Genomic DNA, 19094 nt, shown 5'->3' on the forward strand with positions numbered 1-19094 from the left:
GGCTTCATGTCGGCCTTGCCTCAAGTCTTTTCTTCTTTTCACGCACTGCCTGGCCTGGGTGGGCACCTTCTTCCACTCCTGCCCCAACATCCTGTTCTGTGTGTTCCTTTGGATAATGCATTTGTACCCTCAGCACTTATTGTAGTACCTGGCATATAACAAGCTCTTAATAAATTCCTCTCTTCTCTTCTCTTCTCTCTCTTTCTCTCTCTCTGTCTCTCTGTGTGTGTATGTGTGTGTGTCTCTCTTTTTCATTCATTAGGATACAAAGACAAAAATGAAACAATCCCTGCCCTCAAAAAGCTTATCTTACCTGCACTTATACCTGTAAGTACAGACAGAATACTCACAGATTAAATACAAAGCAATGGGGTTGGAGAGTGAGGCACTAACCCTGATTGGATTTCAGAAAAGGCTTTGTAGGAGGTGGTCTTTGAACTGATGTTTGAAGGAAGGCATTCTAGACAGGCAGGCCAGCCTGTGCAGAGGGACAGAGGCAGAAAATGGATTGTCATGTGCAAGGGGGCCAAGCAGGCAGGTTTGGCTAGACTGCAGACTATGTAAAATCTGTGTAAAAAAGCCTGAAAATCCATTTGAAGTCAGGAAATGAAAGACTTTAAATGTCAAATGGAGAATTTGTAGTTAAAGAAAGGTAGTTGATAATTAGCTTGATGCATATTTGGGAAGCACTGGGCCTGGAATCAGCAAGAACTGATTCAAATCTTACCTCACACACTAACAGTATGACCCTGGTTAAATAATAGCACCTATGTTCCAGGATTATTGGAAAGACCAAATGAGATAATATGTGATAATATTCATAAAGCACTTAACACAGTGCCTGGTAAATAATAGTTGTCTTCTTCTTTGCTCCCTCCTTTCCTTCCTTGCAAATAAAGATACAAAGATGTTTCTAAAGGACTTGCTGGACAATCATAAAATCTTTTTACAGATACAGAAACCAAATAGCCTAGAGAAGTTAAGTTGTCCAGCCAAGGTTATGCAGGGCAATAACTGGATGCTGGGTAACCTGATTACTCCAACTCTGTTTCGCTCCACTACACTGGCAGTTGTGTTCTGGAAAGAAAACAGGCATATTGTTCTCTCTCCACCATGTCTGGCTGAGCACAGAGCTATGCTTGGATCCCTATAGGTATTTCAGAGCACACACCCGTGAACATCTTGCAAAAGTCACTCTCTGCTTCAGTGTGGAGTGGAAACTTAATACTTATAATATTAATTTGTGTTCCAAGATCTTATTTTGGGCTCTTGTTTCATATCATGAGGATGATGGAAACTCAACCATGGGTGACTATAACAGTTGGAAGCTATGGTGAGCTTTATTCATATTGACCTGGATTAGTTTTAGGCTGGCAGACAAAGGAATGAGGAATCTGGGATGGACCTGCTTCTGAAATGTTCTATAACAGCTTTTATACTCTGCGCATCACATGGTTCCAGCAGCAATTTCTTTTTACCCAAGTTCTTTCACTGAGAGAGTCAAGCAGAAACCAACACCTCAGGATTCACCCACAATTCCACAGGTATTTAATAAGTGTGCACCACGTGCAGGCACTGGCCCAGTATAAAGGATTTTTGCTTTGGTAACCCCAGTACTTAACATATGACAGATAGATGGCTGGATGGGATGGATGGATAGATGAAAGACAAAAGACAAAATGAAGCTATCTCTGCTCACCAAACTCTTAATTCTAATGCAGGAAAATAACATCCACCACAGAAAATTAAATTGAAAATAAATACAAAGAACATATTTAATATACATTATTACTTTTACATATATATAATATTAGATTAAATTATAATTAAATAGAAAATATATACAAAGCAATTCTTGGGGAAGGCTTACTGAGAGGATTGGGTGAAGATTCTTATCTGAGGTAGTGCTTGAATTAATCTGAGAAAGAAGCCAGGCTGGATTCTGTAAGGCAAAGGTGAGCGGGAACACAATCTAGGAATGGAGATGAGCATTGGAATACTGTTACTACAGAAAAGCTAATAAGCTAGCATATGGCTATTGAAGTTTTTCAATAGTTCTGATGGAATTTTCCATGCGTTCACTGGTTTATGAACCAGTTGCTAGGAAAAGGAGAGTTACAATGGTTTAAAGTCATATTTTAAATCTCTATCACAAAACATTTGTAGGTGGACAGACATGCACAGTAGCAAAAATCCTAAATCTTCTACGTCAGCTGCAGCTGCTCAGAGACACTCACCTTATTGACAAGAGTATACAAGGCTTTGTCTTCTGCACCATATTTGAGACACTGTCTAATCCAGCTGTGTATGGTCCAATCTCTCAGGTACCAACAATTGGGACTATGACGAAACCTAAAGCATATGGGAATAGAGAAATGAGTGCAAACTACTAATTTCTAGTGTCATAAGATTCCTCCTTTCCCTCAAGTTAGCCCTTCCACTCAAATTTTATAGATTCAAGTCAACAAAATGAAAAAATAAAAATAAAACTCAACTAAACCTCAGGTTGGCATAAATATACTCTAGTTTGGTCACTATGGTACCCTTAAAAGAGAAAGAGAATTATTAAAAGAGAAAAAAAAAAGCCACAAATATCCTAAGCAGATCATACTCTATATGGCATTGCTAACATCTTGTTTTAATATGAGTTTTATGTAAAATGTTCCCATAATATGGAGAGTCTCTTGTAAATACATATGTATATTTAAAGCAGAAGGATTTTTAAGTCCCATGTTGGAAGCTGAAATAAAACACCCAGAACAAGATAGAAAGTGAAATAGCACTGCAACTCTAAAAGGAAATCAACTTTGAGTGACACTGACATTTTCTTCAAGTCTGAGAAGAATGCTTGGCTATTTCTCGCTAAAGCAAAAGACCACACCAAGAGGAAAAATCGATCAACATGCACTTCTGTGCCAGGAATCATGCTCCAGTCTTGGAGACAATAAGGAACAAAGCTAAGCCAGTCCTTGCTCTCAAGTTCACATTCTAAGGCAGAAGAAAACACAGACAAGGGAAAAGTCTCCTGGAGAAGGAGGAGGAGAAGGAGAAGAAGGAGGAGGAGGAAGAGGAGGAGGAGGAGGAGGAGGAGGAAGAAGAGGAGGAGGAGGAAGGGGAGGAGGAGAAGGAGGAGGAGGAAGAAGAGGAGGAGGAGGAAGGGGAGGAGGAGAAGGAGGAGGAGGAAGGGGAGGAGGAGGAGGAAGGGGAGGAGGAGGAGGAGGAAGAGGAAGGGGAGGAGGAGGAGGAAGGGGAGGAGGAGGAGGAGGAAGAGGAAGAGGGGGAGGAGGAAGAGGAGGAGGGGGAGGAGGAAGAGGAGGAAGGGGAGGAGGAGGAGGAGGAGGAGGAGGAGGAAGAGGAGGAAGGGGAAGAAGAGGAGGAAGGGGAGGAGGAGGAGGAGGAGAAAGGGGAGGAAGAGGAGGAAGGGGAGGAGGAGGAGGAGGAGGAAGAGGAGGAGGAGGAGGAAGAGGAGGAGGAGGAGGAGAAGGAGGAGGATGAGAGGGAGGAAGGGAGGAGGAGACTGCGGCACTAGAGCTGGGTCTTAAAAGAAGCCAGGAATCCTAAGAGTTGAAGTGAGGAGGAAGACCTAGTTCAAAGACACAGAGATGGCAGTTGGAGATATGAGCAATAGCATGGGTGGATCACAGAGTAAATAGAATGCTATGTGTGAGGCCAAATAATGAAGAGTTAAAACAAATACAAAAAGTTAGCAAATGTTTCCCTTTTAATTTTCACTCTCATTTGAGGCAATCCAAGAAACACTTATTATGTACTTACTGGGAGTAGGGCTAATGCAGGTACTGTATAGAGAGAGGGCAAATGGGACCCAAACAAAGAAATAAGATACTGTTTACTGGATACTCTATGGAACCTATATTCTAGTAGGAAGGTACAAAACATACAAATAACTAGAATAGAAAATAACACGAGCTGAATTCACAGATGAGTTAATAAAGCACTATGGGTGGTCAGAGGGAGATAAGTCGCACTGTACATGCATCCCCTCACCTGGGTGCCCCAGCCACATATTCTGCCCAAATGTAGACGCTCCGTGTACGGTTATTCCTTTGCAGGTTCCCTCTTTCCCCTCAGGGTGTGTATCTATATATGGGTGAGTAAACTCAAGGTTTATGGAGGGATATGCTGTTATTGCATTGTGGTTCACTCGTAAAAGAAGAATGGGTGGGAATTCAATAGGAGGAGTTGGGGTGGTAAGGGCATTTCATTCTTCATTTTGGGTGAGGTGAAAAAACAGGAGGCGCGTGTGGCCTCTAACTGGGAGCCCAGTTTGAGAAGGAGCATGGTGTAGGAGAAAGACCTTTGGACTTCAAGTCAAAAAGAGATTTATTTTCGAATTCAACACTGGTGCATTGTGTGACTATCTACTTCCCTAGTAGTTACAACTCATTAATTTTTTAATCCCACTTTCTCCATCTCTTAAAGGGGAATAATTATGTCTCTAGCAGTGATCCATCCAATTTGGACTCCTCCTCGGGGCAGCTAGGGGGCGCAGTGGAGAGAGCACCAGCCTTGAATTCAGGAGGATCTGAGTTCAAATCTGTCTCAGACACTTAACACTTCCTGGCTGTGTGACCCTGGGCAAGTCACTTAACCCCAATTGCCTCCGGGGAAAAATTATTTCCTAAGCTTGATATTCCCTTCACTCTTACACACTTACACTGGCCATCTGTACACTTAGAACACACTCCTATTTTGGAATACCTAACTCCCTACAAGACTCAGCCTTGTTTGATGTTTGCGACCAAACATCCCGAATCAACTTTGTACAGGTATAAGGATGGAGCCTTCTCTTCCCCTGGCCAAATCAATTACAGATTATAAGCCTTTGAAGAAGCCCACAGGCCATTCTAGAGACTGATTGCTCTGTCCGGGTTCTAGAATTTTTCATTGTCTGCTCTGTTAGGGTTACATGTAACTCCTGATAAACTTCAAAAAATTCATTTACAAATCACTCTCCCCAAACCCCTCCACCCCCTCCTTGTCCTTAATTACTGCTTAACCATGTGCCCAGGCAGAAGATTCCTGACCCCTCAACATTTTTAGCAACTATAAAAAAGAAGATTCCTGTCAGAATTGGAAGCCTCTGAAGGATCCAATAGTCAAATGTTCTCTCCCCTTCTCCCTACAAGCTTTTAGTATAGTTTTCACTGAATTCCCCAGACCAGGCTTGGATAGATGGAAGGATAGATGAAAGACAAAAGACAAAAATGAAGCTGTCCCTGATCTCTAAACTACCCATTTTACAGATGAGGACACTAACAACTTAATGAAATGCAATGTTTTGCACAAGGTCACGTTGCTAATTAGTGGCAGGATTGGCATTCAAACTCAGCTGTCTTGTATAAAACCCACTACACCTGGCCATCTCTCCCCTACCAGGCCACCTCTCATTGCTGTGGAATGCTGTGGAATCATGGAAAATTCTGCTGATCATTGGGAAATCATTTACCTTTTCAAGCCAGGAATGAGTCAGAGACAAAGAAAGAATTTATTCTTATATTTTAGGCCAAACAGACTGAACTCTTTGTTCTCATCTACACAAGAGTGAGAGACTCACAGCTTATACTGAAAGAAATCATTGAGGACCCCTACTGAAGCTCTAATAAGTATTCTTCAGTTCATCATGATTTTTAATGATTATAAGGAGTAAAAAAAATACACATTTTATTTTATTCATCTAGTAAAACATATTTAGTCAATCTCCCAAAAATAAATATAAGAAAAAGCAATACATGAATCCATATATAGATATATATGACTTTTGAATAAAGTCACAAAGGAATGTAGATCCTTTAATATGCCTTAAACTTTAATGTAATGATCATTAGTTATTTACGAGCTACAGAGTTGACTTGTGCAAACCCAAGAATGCTACAAAGGTATCCCTGTCCCATTTTGCTCAAATTCCATGACCATACCAAGCATGGGTGGTAGCGTAGTATGGAAAGAATTTCCTCCCATATGTTTTTAGAGCATATGTATAGTTTATAATCCTTCCTCCGGCCTAACCTGAGGAGGAGCATCTACCTTGTGATAGTCAATGGAGATGCCCCATCCTTCACCCAATCTGTGACCCCTACTAATATGTCATTTTTGGCCTTCAAGGGAAGCTCTGTCAACCAATGAGATTCTGTTTTTACCATGCTTCTTTTGCATGTCTGGGTACTAAACTCTATAAATACAAGGTCCCCTTTTTACTTCACGAGGAAGACCTGAGATTCACTTCATTAGAGGTGGCCATGGACCATTAATAAAGTGCCACTGACTGTAGTTTGGCCAGTATCAATCTCCATATTTTATAGATACGCTGGAAGGGTGCCTCATCCCGTGCCACCAGCTGTTTGTCTACTCAGACAGAAGCTTTATTTTCAGGAGGAAGCCCTTTGTTGATTCCCAAAGGGTTAGAAAGGATATATATGACTATATAAACCGCATATATAAGATACACATAAGTGATTTTGTCTAGAGTACTGAAGATATAACTTGCCAGACTGTAGAAAATAACACATTTTATGTCATATCTATCTTTCAGGAGGAGGAAGGGTGAACAGAATGGCTAGGAGACATTTAAAATTTCCAAAGTAATTTCTTTCAACCAAACTCAAACTTCATAGAAAATTTAACATATAAGAGCCAATATCAAAGATTAATTTCAAGGAACTTAACATGGACAAATTATATTTTTTACATGGAAATGTATACCATATGTTTAAGATTAAGCAATTAGGAAGTTCAAAAGGAAGATTGGGGCAATGTTGAATATGATCTGACTCTAAAATGCAAAACTGCCTAGAAAAAGGTGAAAATAGTAATTATGTTATTACAAATCAGGTGCAGAGGAAGAATAGACAAAGAGGCATTAAAGAGGGGGAGGAGAGCTCATAGGTCTGAAAACCTACTCACACTGGGAATGGGTTAAATAGGTGGGGGGAATAATAAGTAATAGCAAGGCAAGTTAAGGAGCAGAATTTATACAGAAGGGTTAGCAGGAAAGAATGAGATATACACAGATAGTACAACATGGATCAGGAAAATAATTTATTAGGGAAAAAAAGTACAGCTAGTAATCATCGATTTAGACAAAGTCAAACTTAAAGATTCAATCAAGAGAGAAGTCTACATTATATATTAGCCATACTAATATTGTTTTAGAGGCATGTTTATATATGGGTAAATGTGTATATGTGTGTCTGAATATATATAGATATGTATGCATATCACTCTATGTGTGTATATAGATATACATATTTGTGAACAGGTCTGTGGGTGAATAGGCATGTATATGTGGACATATATGTATATCTATATATGTTTATTATATATATATTTATCTATATATGTTTATAACATATATATCTATGTGCTTAACTAGGGCCTGAGGGAATGGGGAGATGAAAGGGAAAAAAAAATAAAGTTAAAAAAAGTGTGCAGCAGAGAAGCAAAGAAAAGATGGGCACTCGAATATAATTTCTTCTATTTTCTTGAACTAGTAATTTATTGTTCTATATTTTGAATCCTCTCTGATGTCTTTTAAAAAACAAAAAATATTAAATAAATAAAATTTTCAAAGAAGCATGCTTACTAGATTCATCTACATTTTTGAAAGCTGCTTCCATGTGGCTAATGGTTCACAAAAGAAACAAAATCAAACTAAAACTTTCTAAGAAGGCCAGTCCTACACAATCAGATGGTTGAAATTGCTAGCCTTCTTGATCCCTAGCCATAATCCTGGAGATAAGACTCTATTTGGATTTTACAGTCTGGGCAATAATATTCTTGTAGCTATTACTCAATTCTCACAGTTAACAATTTATATCTGACAGTGTAAAGGAAAAGAAAGGGAAGTAGGGGACTAAAAAATATTTTAAAACAGCATTAAAAAAAAACCCAGTGGCAATGAGGGCAGCTAGGTGGCCCAGGGATAGAGCACTGCTCCTGGAGTCGGGAGGACCCAAGTTTAAGTCTGGCCTCAGACACTTACCACTTCCTATCTGTGTGACCCTGGGCAAGTCACTTAATCCTGATAGCCTCCCCAAAGCTCAAAAATTTCAAAACACTAATGGAAATGGAGTGGTTGAAAGAACCCTGGATTTGGAATGAATCAAGAAGGCTGGATTCAGATTTTGGTTCTGCTACCTACTCCCTCCCTATTTAGTGATCTTGGATAATGTAAGTTCTCTGCACCTGAATACTCTTGTCTGTAAAAGAAGACATGAACTAAAATGATGTCATTTTCCCCCCTAAGACTGAAATGTAAGGCCATGGGACAGTTATTCAATTGAAGTTCACTAAGATAAGCTGCAGAACCAAGAAATTGCTTAAAGGGAAGAAGGAATAAAGAAGAAAGTAAATATAAAAAGATTATTTATTGTAGCACAGTAAATAAAAGCTCAACATAGGATCTCCATCTTAATTAAACTTCAGCCTAGTCAGAGTCAAAAGAAGCAAATAGTCTTTCTGCCACGCATTTGGTTATGTCTTCAGGGTTCGCCTGTCACCTTCAGCTTTAAAAATAAAAGCTTCTCAAAGCTGAGCAGTGCTAATGTGTTGCAGATGCCAGCAGCCCGGAGGCTCAGTAGCCCCACTAGTTAGTTGCAGGATTAGCTTGGCTCTTCCATATGAATGAGCAAGCTTTCCAGAACATTTATCAGATTATTAGAGTCACCAACCTTATTTTTTTAAAGCCTCTCCAACCCTTGCTCCTTCCTCCTGAGGGAGTCCTGCATCTAATGGCAATATAGAGTGAGAAGTCCCAGCTGAGTGGATGATGGGGGTGAAGGGAAGGGGAGCAGTAAGAAGAGAGAGAAGATGCTAAGGAGATGCCACTGGCTGTCATGTCCAGACTGTTGCTATGCCTCCTACCAACCAAACCTGGACTGTGCAATTCAGTGCAGACTAGAACAAAAGTCGCCTCAAAGGAGAAATAAACAGCAACAAAGTGATAATGAGCACATTTACATGCAGGATATAACACTCAATTTCCCAAGAAAATCCTGGACATTCCCTTTTCCATTTCAAAAGGACTCATTCCTCCTCTCCATAACACTCGAGTACCATGTTTGTATCATCAATCTCAATCAGCACTGGCCCAATCATATTTTGATAAAACAATGCTCTACCTGCTTTTACAAGGTTATTTAGGAAGGCTGCAGTCTCATCATGGATTCTAAAGGCAAGACTTTTATCACACTTTAAAAAAAATGCTTTTGACTAAAGATAATTCTTTACTGGAGAGTGAATTATAAAATCACAGAATCCAGGAGCAGGATGGACTTGAAAGTCATCAAGGCCAGTTTCCCATTCCACAGTCCACCCTTTTATACCATTTCTACATTTTCTGAATGACAACAGTACTCAGGAAAATTATAAAATCTTCAAAGCTCAAGTTAAATAATATTCTCCCAAAGTGCAAAACAAGGGATAGAGATATGGACTATAGGAAAATCTTGAGGATTCTATTGTTCTTTTTCTTTCTGCCATATTTTTGACCACTTTCTCTTAAAAAAATTACACTTACTTTTAAGAGATGTGTGGTTAACAGAGAGCCTAAGAGGACATTGGCACTCCCTAAGGGAGAAAAGCTGTTACCAGGATGAGCAGATCCATTTCCCAAGGACTGACTGAGGAAAGCACAGACAAGAATGTCACAGGATGGGAGCTGGAGGGGTTCTGAGACACTAAAAGGGTTGGATTCCATACCCAGAGGGAAAGAAGGAAAGGGGTGACTAGAAAAAAGAGGATGGAAAATAAGATAAATGATAGATAAATAAAAGATAAAGGAGTGGGAATTATCCAGTTCAGAACAGCAAAGTAATTTCCAACTCAAACTCAAAACCTAGAGGGTTGTTTTTTGATATTGTATTGGCAAGGAGAAATAGCAAAAGAAATCGAGCTGCTCTGTACCAAGTTGGCAGTCAGTGAAACTGAGAGGAGGTGGTTTCTTATTTTCTTTCTAAGACAGCTTTAGTGCCACTGAGGCATTTAGATCAGGATTAAGGAAAGAGTCAACTCAAACCCACTTAAGGGCTAGGATTTCTCCTGGGATCCCCTAAAGAACGGGAAAGTACAGAATAGAGACTAGACCACATTTATACAGATGGTGCTTTAAGGTTTGCACTTTACTGTTGAGGAAAGTCCAGTTCAGTCACTTGCCTATGGTCACAGAATGAGACAGGATTTGAAGGTCATCACTCTCTCCACTCTACTACCTAGCTGCTTAGAGTCACAGTGTTGATGCTGTCTCCAATACTCAATCCCAATTCCCAAGAATTGGGTGTAGAGCATCTTTAGAAGCATCCTATCCCAATGCCTTCCCCAAGCTCAACTACCCTTCATCCTGGCCCGAAGTTACTTGGGAGTGTCCTAGGAGACTTTAAGCCCATTCCAGGGTCTAAGACGTGACTGGCATAATGGAGAGGAAATGAAACTTAGCATCTGATTCTTTAACAAGGAAAAAACAGTATTTTGTGAGAAAAAACAAAGATTAAATCCAAAGAACTCGGCAGAAAAGCTTGTGAATTAAGGTCTTTGAAGAAGCCTATGTGATCCCTCTCTCCCTGGATAATGATGCTGGGTGCCTTGCATGGGCAAGGGGTTAAAAACATCCTTCTTAAGTTACCTCTAGCTCAAAGGTGATATAACTCAAAGAAATAATGTGGATAAGATAGTAAGCTACAACAAGGATACTCCATAACCTTGATAAAAGTATTTGATTTTGATAAAAACACTTGATCCTGTTTTCCTACTGTGATAAAGGGTAGAAAGTGGGTTTTTTTTTCTTTTGTTAGTTTTTGGGGGTCTTTTTTGGTGAGGAATAGAGATGGAAAAGAATTCTGCAAATATGCTGTGCTAAATGAATGCAAAAAACCAACACGTTTTCTGAAATAATGTTGGGTTGACAAAGGAACAGGCTGCCCTATCTTGTAAGCTGCTAAATTTGTCAGACCCTGAGCTTGGAGAACAAAGTTGTAAGCTTGTCACCTAAGTTATCTGTAGATATGGGAATATGAGATGCTACCCCATGGGGGGGGAGGAAGAAAGGAGAACATGAAAAATTAGGTATAAGATGGAAAAAAAAGAAATTCACATTCCTTTTCCTTTTTTTTTTTCTTTATTTCTTTTTTTTTTTTTCAAAACAAGTTTTATTGATACTGTTGATTTCCTGGCATAGAATTTCTAGATAATGGCAGCTGCTCTACCTATATAAGAATCTTATTTTGTAACAAAGAAAAATAATTAAGCAAAAAACACCCAATGCAATATTTGAAATTCTTTTGTCATATCCCCAAGCTGGATACAACCTCAGCTTACTTTTGTGTGCTGTATTATTTTGATTAGACCATAAACACCTTGAGGGAAGGAACTTCTTTTTTGAATTTGTATACCCAACACATAAAATATACTTAGTGCTTACTGATTGATGGGCTGACAACATAACATTCTGCATTCCCATGCCCCTACTAAAAAGAAAGAGCTGCCTTTTTGTCATTTGTTCTAGGGGACCAATAAGACTAGTAACTAAGACTTTTCATAGAAGGTCTTTCTTTTTTATTTTTCTTTTTCCCTTGATGTTGTACTTATACACATAGGATCAGAGACTTACAGCTACAAGGCACCTTTGAGATCAAGTCTAACCCAATTTTATAGATTAGAAAGCTGAAGCCTACTTAGAATCACAAAGTTAGTAAATGTCTGAGGCAGGATTTATAACAAGTTTTGTTGACACCATGGCTGCATTCTTTCTTAACCCTAGTATATTCTTACTAGCTGACCCTCTTTCAATCTAAGTATATAACTCATTAGTTCTCTTCAGATATTACTTCCACATAGCTATCCCTACTGGTCTCTGGGTTTAAAAAAAAAAAAGACCCCCACACCTTTTCTAGAGACATACCCACAAAATAACTCTATCCTGGAACTGTCCTGAACAACTAGGTGCTGCAGTGATAGAGGGCTGGGACAGGTCAATTTATGTCCCAAAACTAAAGAAGAGGAAATGCCAAAGAATATTCAAGAAGAAGAATTGTATTAATTTCACACGCTCACACAGTTATGCTTAAAAATTCTACAAGTGAGGCTTCAGCAATATGAAAACTGAGAATTACCAGAAGAACTAGAGACTCAATTGTCAACACTGGCTAGCTAATGGGAAAAGCACAGGAGTTCCAGAAAAACATCTACTACTTCATTGACTTAAGTCCTTTTGTGGATCACAACAAAATGTGACAAGTCTTCAAAGAGATGGGAGTATTAGACCACTGAGGAACCTACACGGGGGTTAAGAAGCAACAAGTAGAACTGAACATGGAACAACCGCTTGGTTTAAGACTGGAAAAGGAGTATAAGGCTATCGATAGTCACCTTATTTATTTAACTTATTCCTAGAGTACATCATATGAAATGCCAAAGTAGATGAAAAGCTGCCAGGAGAAATATTAATCTGGACAGAAAGGAAAAGGAAGAAGATATTGTAAAAGTTGGGTTGGAGCTTATCATTAAAAAAAAAAAAAAAAAACTAATATAGAGAGCCGAACTCTGGAGAAGCATTTTTAAAACAAGGATATTTACAAGGTGTTAACTCAGTGGAATTGATGAGATGATGGTTCTCTAGTTCACATATATACTTAGTACTTAGTGTGGTGATGTAATGGTTCTCTAGTTCACATATAATCAGTATGCTGTAATGATGTAACTACAATAAGGTATATAAGGGCTAAGAAGGACTGGAGAGAGACATTCCATCTTTGACCATCTTCCTGATAGCTCTCCTGCCTCCTGCACTACATTAAGATCAAGACTGGACTCTATTCCTGACCATTCTGGAGGTGTCTATCCTGCTGCGACCAAGGCCCTTCCGAAGGACCTCCAGAAAGCTAGCCTGGACATTACAAACTAAGATTTTGGCAACTGGTCCTATCATTTCCTCAAAAATAGAGAGAGAAGAAACGGAAGCATTATCAAATTCTATATTCTTGCACTGCAGACAGTGATCACAACCATGAAATTATAAAGTATACTTGGAGGGAAAGCGATGGCAAATCTGGATAGCGTACTACAAAGCAGGGTTATCACCTGCTCAAAAATATAGACATATAGACAAAGCTATGGTTTTTCTAGTAGCAATGTATGGCTGTGAGATTTGAACCGTGAGGAAAACTGAGTCCTGCAGAATCTATTTTCAAATTGTGGTGTCGGAGAAAACTTTTGAGAATTCCTTGAACAGAAAAGAGGTCCTATCAATCAATAATGAAAGAAATGGATCCAAGTACTTCACTGAAGGTCAAATATTGGAGGCAGAGCTCACATACTTCGGTCCTATAATCAGGAGACAGGACTCACTGGAAAAGACCCTGATGTTGGGAAAGGCTAAAGATGAGAGAGGGGTAGTAAGGTAGCTATTAAACATAAGCTCAGACAGACCCTAGGGGACAGCGGAGGAGAGAAGGTTCTGGCATGCTGTGGTCCATGGGGTCATAAGGAGTAATGTTGAAACATCTCTTATTCAATTCTGAGGCCTGCCACTTCATTTGTTCAGTTGCTAGGCAATAGGGGGTTACAGAAACAACATCTCACCTTTAAGGGCCTCAGTTTCCTCACTTGTTAAATGACAAGACAGAATAGACCATTCCTATGGAAGGATCAGGTACAACTGAACAACAACAATGAAATCAGAAAGAAGACTTTTCCATTTTCATTTTCCCCCCATGTTAAGTACCTGGGAAAAAAGTTTTAAATATTTCCTTTCAGTTTAGTTATGAGGAGATAGTATAAAGGAGATGATTTCAATTCAATATCATAACAATAAGAATAAGCATCTATGATATGCTCAGCACTATGCTGCCTTGGTTAGGACTCAGGTGAAATTCATTTACATAAGAAAGACCCAGTCCCAACCTTTGTGGAGCTACAGAGAAGGAAGTGGATATAGTGTGTGTGTGTGTGTGTGTGTGTGTGTGTGTGTGTGTGTGTGTGTGTGTGTATACACATATACAAAGAACTATAATGTTAAATAAAAACATGAAAAGCACATGAGAAAAATGTAGACAAAAAACCCATGATGGTACAAGTCATTCTTATATGATGTACCTCTGGAAAAGCTATAAGTGTATAAAGAAAAAAGAAATCAAACCAATTACATTTCTATCATTAGGGAGCTCTACTTTGAGAAAGGAAAAATGTTTGAGTATTTTTCTCTTTTAATTTGGAAAAAAAAATTTTTTAATAGCTTACTTGAAGAGAATGGGCCTATATGTTTACTCAGGCTTGAAACAATTCATTATTAAATCAAATATGTTGAAGTCCTTTATGGGATCCATTTATGAATAAAAGAAAATGAACTGGTATGTCTGAGAGAGTAAAGAGCAATGGTGTCAATGAGTATTTTACTGTTGATCTACACACACACACACACAAGGGTTTATGTACATATTTGTGAAAAATTGTTGTTTCTTTGGACCTGAAGTCTTGAATAGTTCTGTGCCTCTGGTGATAAGCGTGGCAGAAATGACATTTAATACTGACAGAAAATTAGTTTGTGAAATAACAGCCTGTACTAGAATAGAATAGAAGTGGACAGTGAAACCAAAATGTCGGTACTGACTATGAAATAAATAAGGCAGCTTCCACACTGAGCACAAATGCTTTGGCTTTACCACTTCAGCCTATATTCTGTTATATGCCTAAGTCTCTTAAGAATCAAGTGTTATGATGAATGTTGGAGGGGCTGTGGGAAAACTGGGACACTGATGCATTGTTGGTGGAGTTGTGAAAGAATCCAACCATTCTGGAGAGAAATCTGGAATTATGCCCAAAAAGTTATCAAAATGTGCATACCCTTTGACCCAGCCATACTACTCCTGGGCTTATACCCCAAGGAACTACTAGAGAAGGGAAAGGGTCCTGTATGTGCCAAAATGTTTGTGGCAGCCCTTTTCATAGTGGCTAGAAGCTGGAAGATGAATGGATGTCCATCAATTGGAGAATGGTTGGGTAAACTATGGTATATGAATGTTATGGAATATTATTGTTCTATAAGAAATGACCAACAGGAGAAATACAGAGAGGCTTGGAGAGACTTACATCAACTGATGCTGAGTGAAACGAGCAGAACCAGAAGATCATTATACACTTCAACAATGATACTGTACGAAGATGTATGCTGATGGAAGTGGATTTCTTCAACATAGAGAAGAGCTAATCCAATTCCAATTGATTAATGATGGACAGAATCAGCTACATCCAGAAAATGAACACTGGGAAATGAATGTAAACTGTTATTTTTACCTTCTGAATCCAATTCTTCCTGTGCAACAAAAAATTCGGTTCTACACACATATATTGTATCTAAATTATACTGTAATATATTTAACATATATAAGACTGCTTGCCATCTGGGGGAGGGGGTTGGGGGAGGAAGGGAAAAAATCTGAATAGAAGTGCAAGGGATAATGTTGTAAAAAATTACCCATGCATATGTACTGTCAAAAAATGTTATAATTATAAAATAAAATTAAAAATTAAAAAAAAAAAAAAAAAAAAAAGAATCAAGTGTTATTATTCCTAGTGGGAACAGAAATAGTTAGGTGGGACTCAAGACACTTCTGGGATGGTAAGCCATATCCCATAACCACAAGAAACAATAGTGTGCCCAGTAAAATTAAAGGTCTAAATTTTCAGAAGTACATCTTGATCAATTGATGTCAGAAATGAGATTTTCACTGACTTATTACTCCATTAGAGAAAAGTATTATACTCAAAAGACCATTTCTCCCATGTTCATTTTATATCCAAGATTCTGCCTTACAAGGCAAACATTCCATAAAATGAACATGGTTTTGCATCTCTACCTTCCTTCCCCACTCCAATACTTTTTAAATTTCCAAAACCATGCAGAGGATCACTTTTATTTTTAATTGTTGTTGTTAAATCTTTGATGATTGGTATTTTGAGAAAGTAAAATAGGTGGACTCCAAGAATGAAGAAAAGAAAGAGGGGGAAAAGAAAGAAATACAAAAGAAAAGATAAAATATTTAGAAAATCAGAGGCTCTTCTGTGTTCAAACCTTAGCTGATTACCTGGGTTCCCCCCTGACCAAGATTCCTTATATCTCTTATTTTTCTCATCTGTAAAATATAAAAAGGGATGGTGTAGGGGCAGAACTAAATGACCCAAAATGCCTTTTCAATCCTAAACCAAAATATGAAAGAAAAGGGAAAAAGGAAAGAAAAAAAAAAGAAAGGTTGAAAGAAAGGAATGAAAGAAGAAAAAAAAGTATAGTGATATTGTGAAGCTATCTCAGTGCATTTTATCTCATAGAAAGATAAAACCATATTCCCCTCAAGTATCAGTGATTTAGAATTTTCAGTACAACTAGAAATACCAGGCTCAATTCATTCTAGTATTTCTGAGAGCCAGGACACTTAAGTTTGAGAAGCCGAAAGGCTTTAACAAAATGAAAAGGGAGAAAAAAAATAAACCTTTTTTTGTCTATTTGGTGCCCCCAAGTGGGTTAAATTAGATATGACTACATCTCTCAGGCAATTGTCTTCCAGTATTTTTGGCTCAAAGAAATCAAGTAACTTCAACAACCACCTTTTTCGAATCAGCACTGAAGTTCCTAAAAAGGGAGAAAAATTCTAAGGTAATAAGATGCACAACAATGAACACATAATTAGACTTTTAAATGGAAAGATATCCACTGCAAGGAAGCCTTAGGATTAATGGACAAGTCCCTTCAAATTAATAATAATCCTCATGGAAATAAAAAGAGAGAGAGATTAAAAATTGGACAACAGAGAGAGTTTTCTTAATTAACTAGCAGAAACAGGGAACAAGGTCTGGGCTCATCTGTTTGCAATGCCAAACTTTCATATGGCTGTCCAAAAAAAAAAAAAGCCCCAGGCTGGCCTAGAACTAAGGAACAAACTATTTGAAAAACATTCTTTATTGTCTGAGAAAATGAAAGAATGTTTTAAAATGCCAAGGTGGCCCTGCCTCACTATGACTGCAGGCAGGCATTCTTCCAAAGTCACTGGCCTTTGCTAAGCATGAGTCAGATGGGAACGGGGAAAGTGCTCCTTGGCAAATGTATGTTCTTTTCTCTCTGACTCCAGTATCCTTTTTAACATTTTTTAAATTTAATTTTAAAACATTTTTAAAAGCTCTGATGGATCAGGATTAAATATCTGCCAGACAGATTTCACTGTAGAAACCTGACTTGGGGGAAGAAGGGAGGGAAGATGTACAGAGGGGAGAGTAGGAGAGGACAGCTTTTTCAAAGTCTCCATTGTTTGTAGTTCTGGGCTACAGATATCTTGAATGTTGTCTGATCCACTGGTGGGGTGCCCTACAACGGCCTCCAGGCAAATGGGGCTACAGGCCCTTATGTAACCTGACCTTTTCTCATCTGTCTTGAATGTCTATTGAAACCCTATCAATCCTGTAAGGTCCACTGTAAATACCACTTTTCCCGTTTCTTTCCAAAGATAAAAGTTAAACTTTCTGGGCCCTCATGGAACTATGTCTCTTAGATAGTCTTTCTTGTCTGTGTGTGCACTGAATAGTGAACAGGGAAATCTGGGTTCACATCGTTGACAAGTCATATAAGTTCTTATGCCCAAAGAACTACCAAAGTGTGCATACCCTTTGACCCAGCAGTGTTACTACTGGGCTTATATCCCAAAGAGATCTTAAAGAAGGGAAAGGGGCTTGTATGTGCAAGAATGTTTGTAACAGCCCTCTTTGTAGTGGCCAGAAACTGGAAACTGAGTGGAGAATGGTTGAATAAATTGTGGTATATGAATGTTATGGAATATTATTGTTCTGTAAGAAACGACCAACAGGATGGTTTCAGAAAGGCCTGGAGAGACTTACATGAACCGATGCTGAGTGAAATGAGCAGGACCAGGAGATCACTATACATGCAACAAGAAGACTCTACAATGAGAGAATTCAAACCAGTTCCACTTGTTCAGTAATAAAGAGAGCCATCTACATCCAAAGAGAGGACTATGGGAAATGAGTGTGGACCACAACATAGCATTCTCACTCTCTCTGTTATTTGCTTGAATTTTGTTTCTTTCTCAGTCTTTCTTTTTCTTCCTTCTTGATCTGATTTTCCTTGTGCAGCAAGATAACTGTATAAATATGTATACATATATTGTATTTAACATGTATTTCAATATATTTAACATGTATTGGACTAACTGCCAGCTAAGGGAAGGGGTGGAGGGAAAGAGGGGAAAATTTGGAACAAAAGGTTTTGCAAGAGTCAATGTTGGAAAAATTACCCATGCATATGCTTTTGTAAATAAAAAGCTTTAGTAGAAAAAAAAAAAAAAAAGAATACAGGATTATATGTGTATGTGTATGTATCCAAACACATACACACATCCCTTTGCAAAATTAAAGCTACATAAATGTTATTATTGTTAGAGCATATCCTATCTTCTTGCTTTATGATTGTTTTTTTTTTTTGTTCTCTATCCCTTTCTTTTGTTGCTGCTCAGTAGCTTTAGCTGTAGCCATTTCTTCATGACCCCATTTAGAATTTTCTTGGCAGAGATATTGAAATTTGCCATTTCTCTTTCCAGCTCATTTTACAGATCAGGAAACTGAGGGAAACAGGGGAAAGTGAGTCTCCCTGGATCAGACAACTAATAACTAACTGTCTGAGATAGCATTTGAACTCATTAAGATGAGGCTTCCTGATTCTAAGCCCAGGGCTCTATCTACTGCACCATTTACCTGCCCTATCTTTCTCTAGAGGTGGAGAGAAGGCAGAGTAGAGTATGTACATGATAGCCAAACTAGACAGCTGGAAGAAATGGAAAATGAATTTCTGAATCAAAAAATTGATAGTAAGTCGTCATTTTTGTTGTGGTCTTATTCACTCAATCAGTTTTGATGTAGAAAGTTGAATTATTGTTATTGAAGTATCTTAGTTTTCCAAACAGAGAAGAAAATCTGAAAAACTCCATTGAAAACTGACAAGTTGTAGGCAATTAACCAAATTCTGACTTTTTCTTTGTCTGCTTTTGGTCCAGACCTGCTATTTGTTTAAGAGAGCTCTTACACAC

The 19094-nt window shown here is 38.4% G+C and overlaps 1 protein-coding gene across 5 annotated transcripts in view; it reads right to left on the bottom strand.

The window, feature by feature from the left end:
• Positions 1 to 19094, bottom strand: part of MRPS27 (mitochondrial ribosomal protein S27) — a 113701-nt gene that overhangs the window by 29156 nt on the left and 65451 nt on the right. For 4 of the 5 annotated variants that reach the window (XM_074282236.1, XM_074282237.1, XM_074282240.1 and 1 more), the window contains one exon: positions 2238 to 2352. In XM_074282236.1, the coding sequence (XP_074138337.1) occupies positions 2238 to 2352 (115 nt within the window). Of the gene's footprint in view, positions 1 to 2237; positions 2353 to 2822; positions 2942 to 19094 lie in introns of those variants that run through there. The other variant, XM_074282239.1, reaches the window with a different exon arrangement.

Source organism: Sminthopsis crassicaudata, chromosome 1 (assembly GCF_048593235.1).
Source record: "Sminthopsis crassicaudata isolate SCR6 chromosome 1, ASM4859323v1, whole genome shotgun sequence".
NCBI lineage: Eukaryota > Metazoa > Chordata > Mammalia > Dasyuromorphia > Dasyuridae > Sminthopsis > Sminthopsis crassicaudata.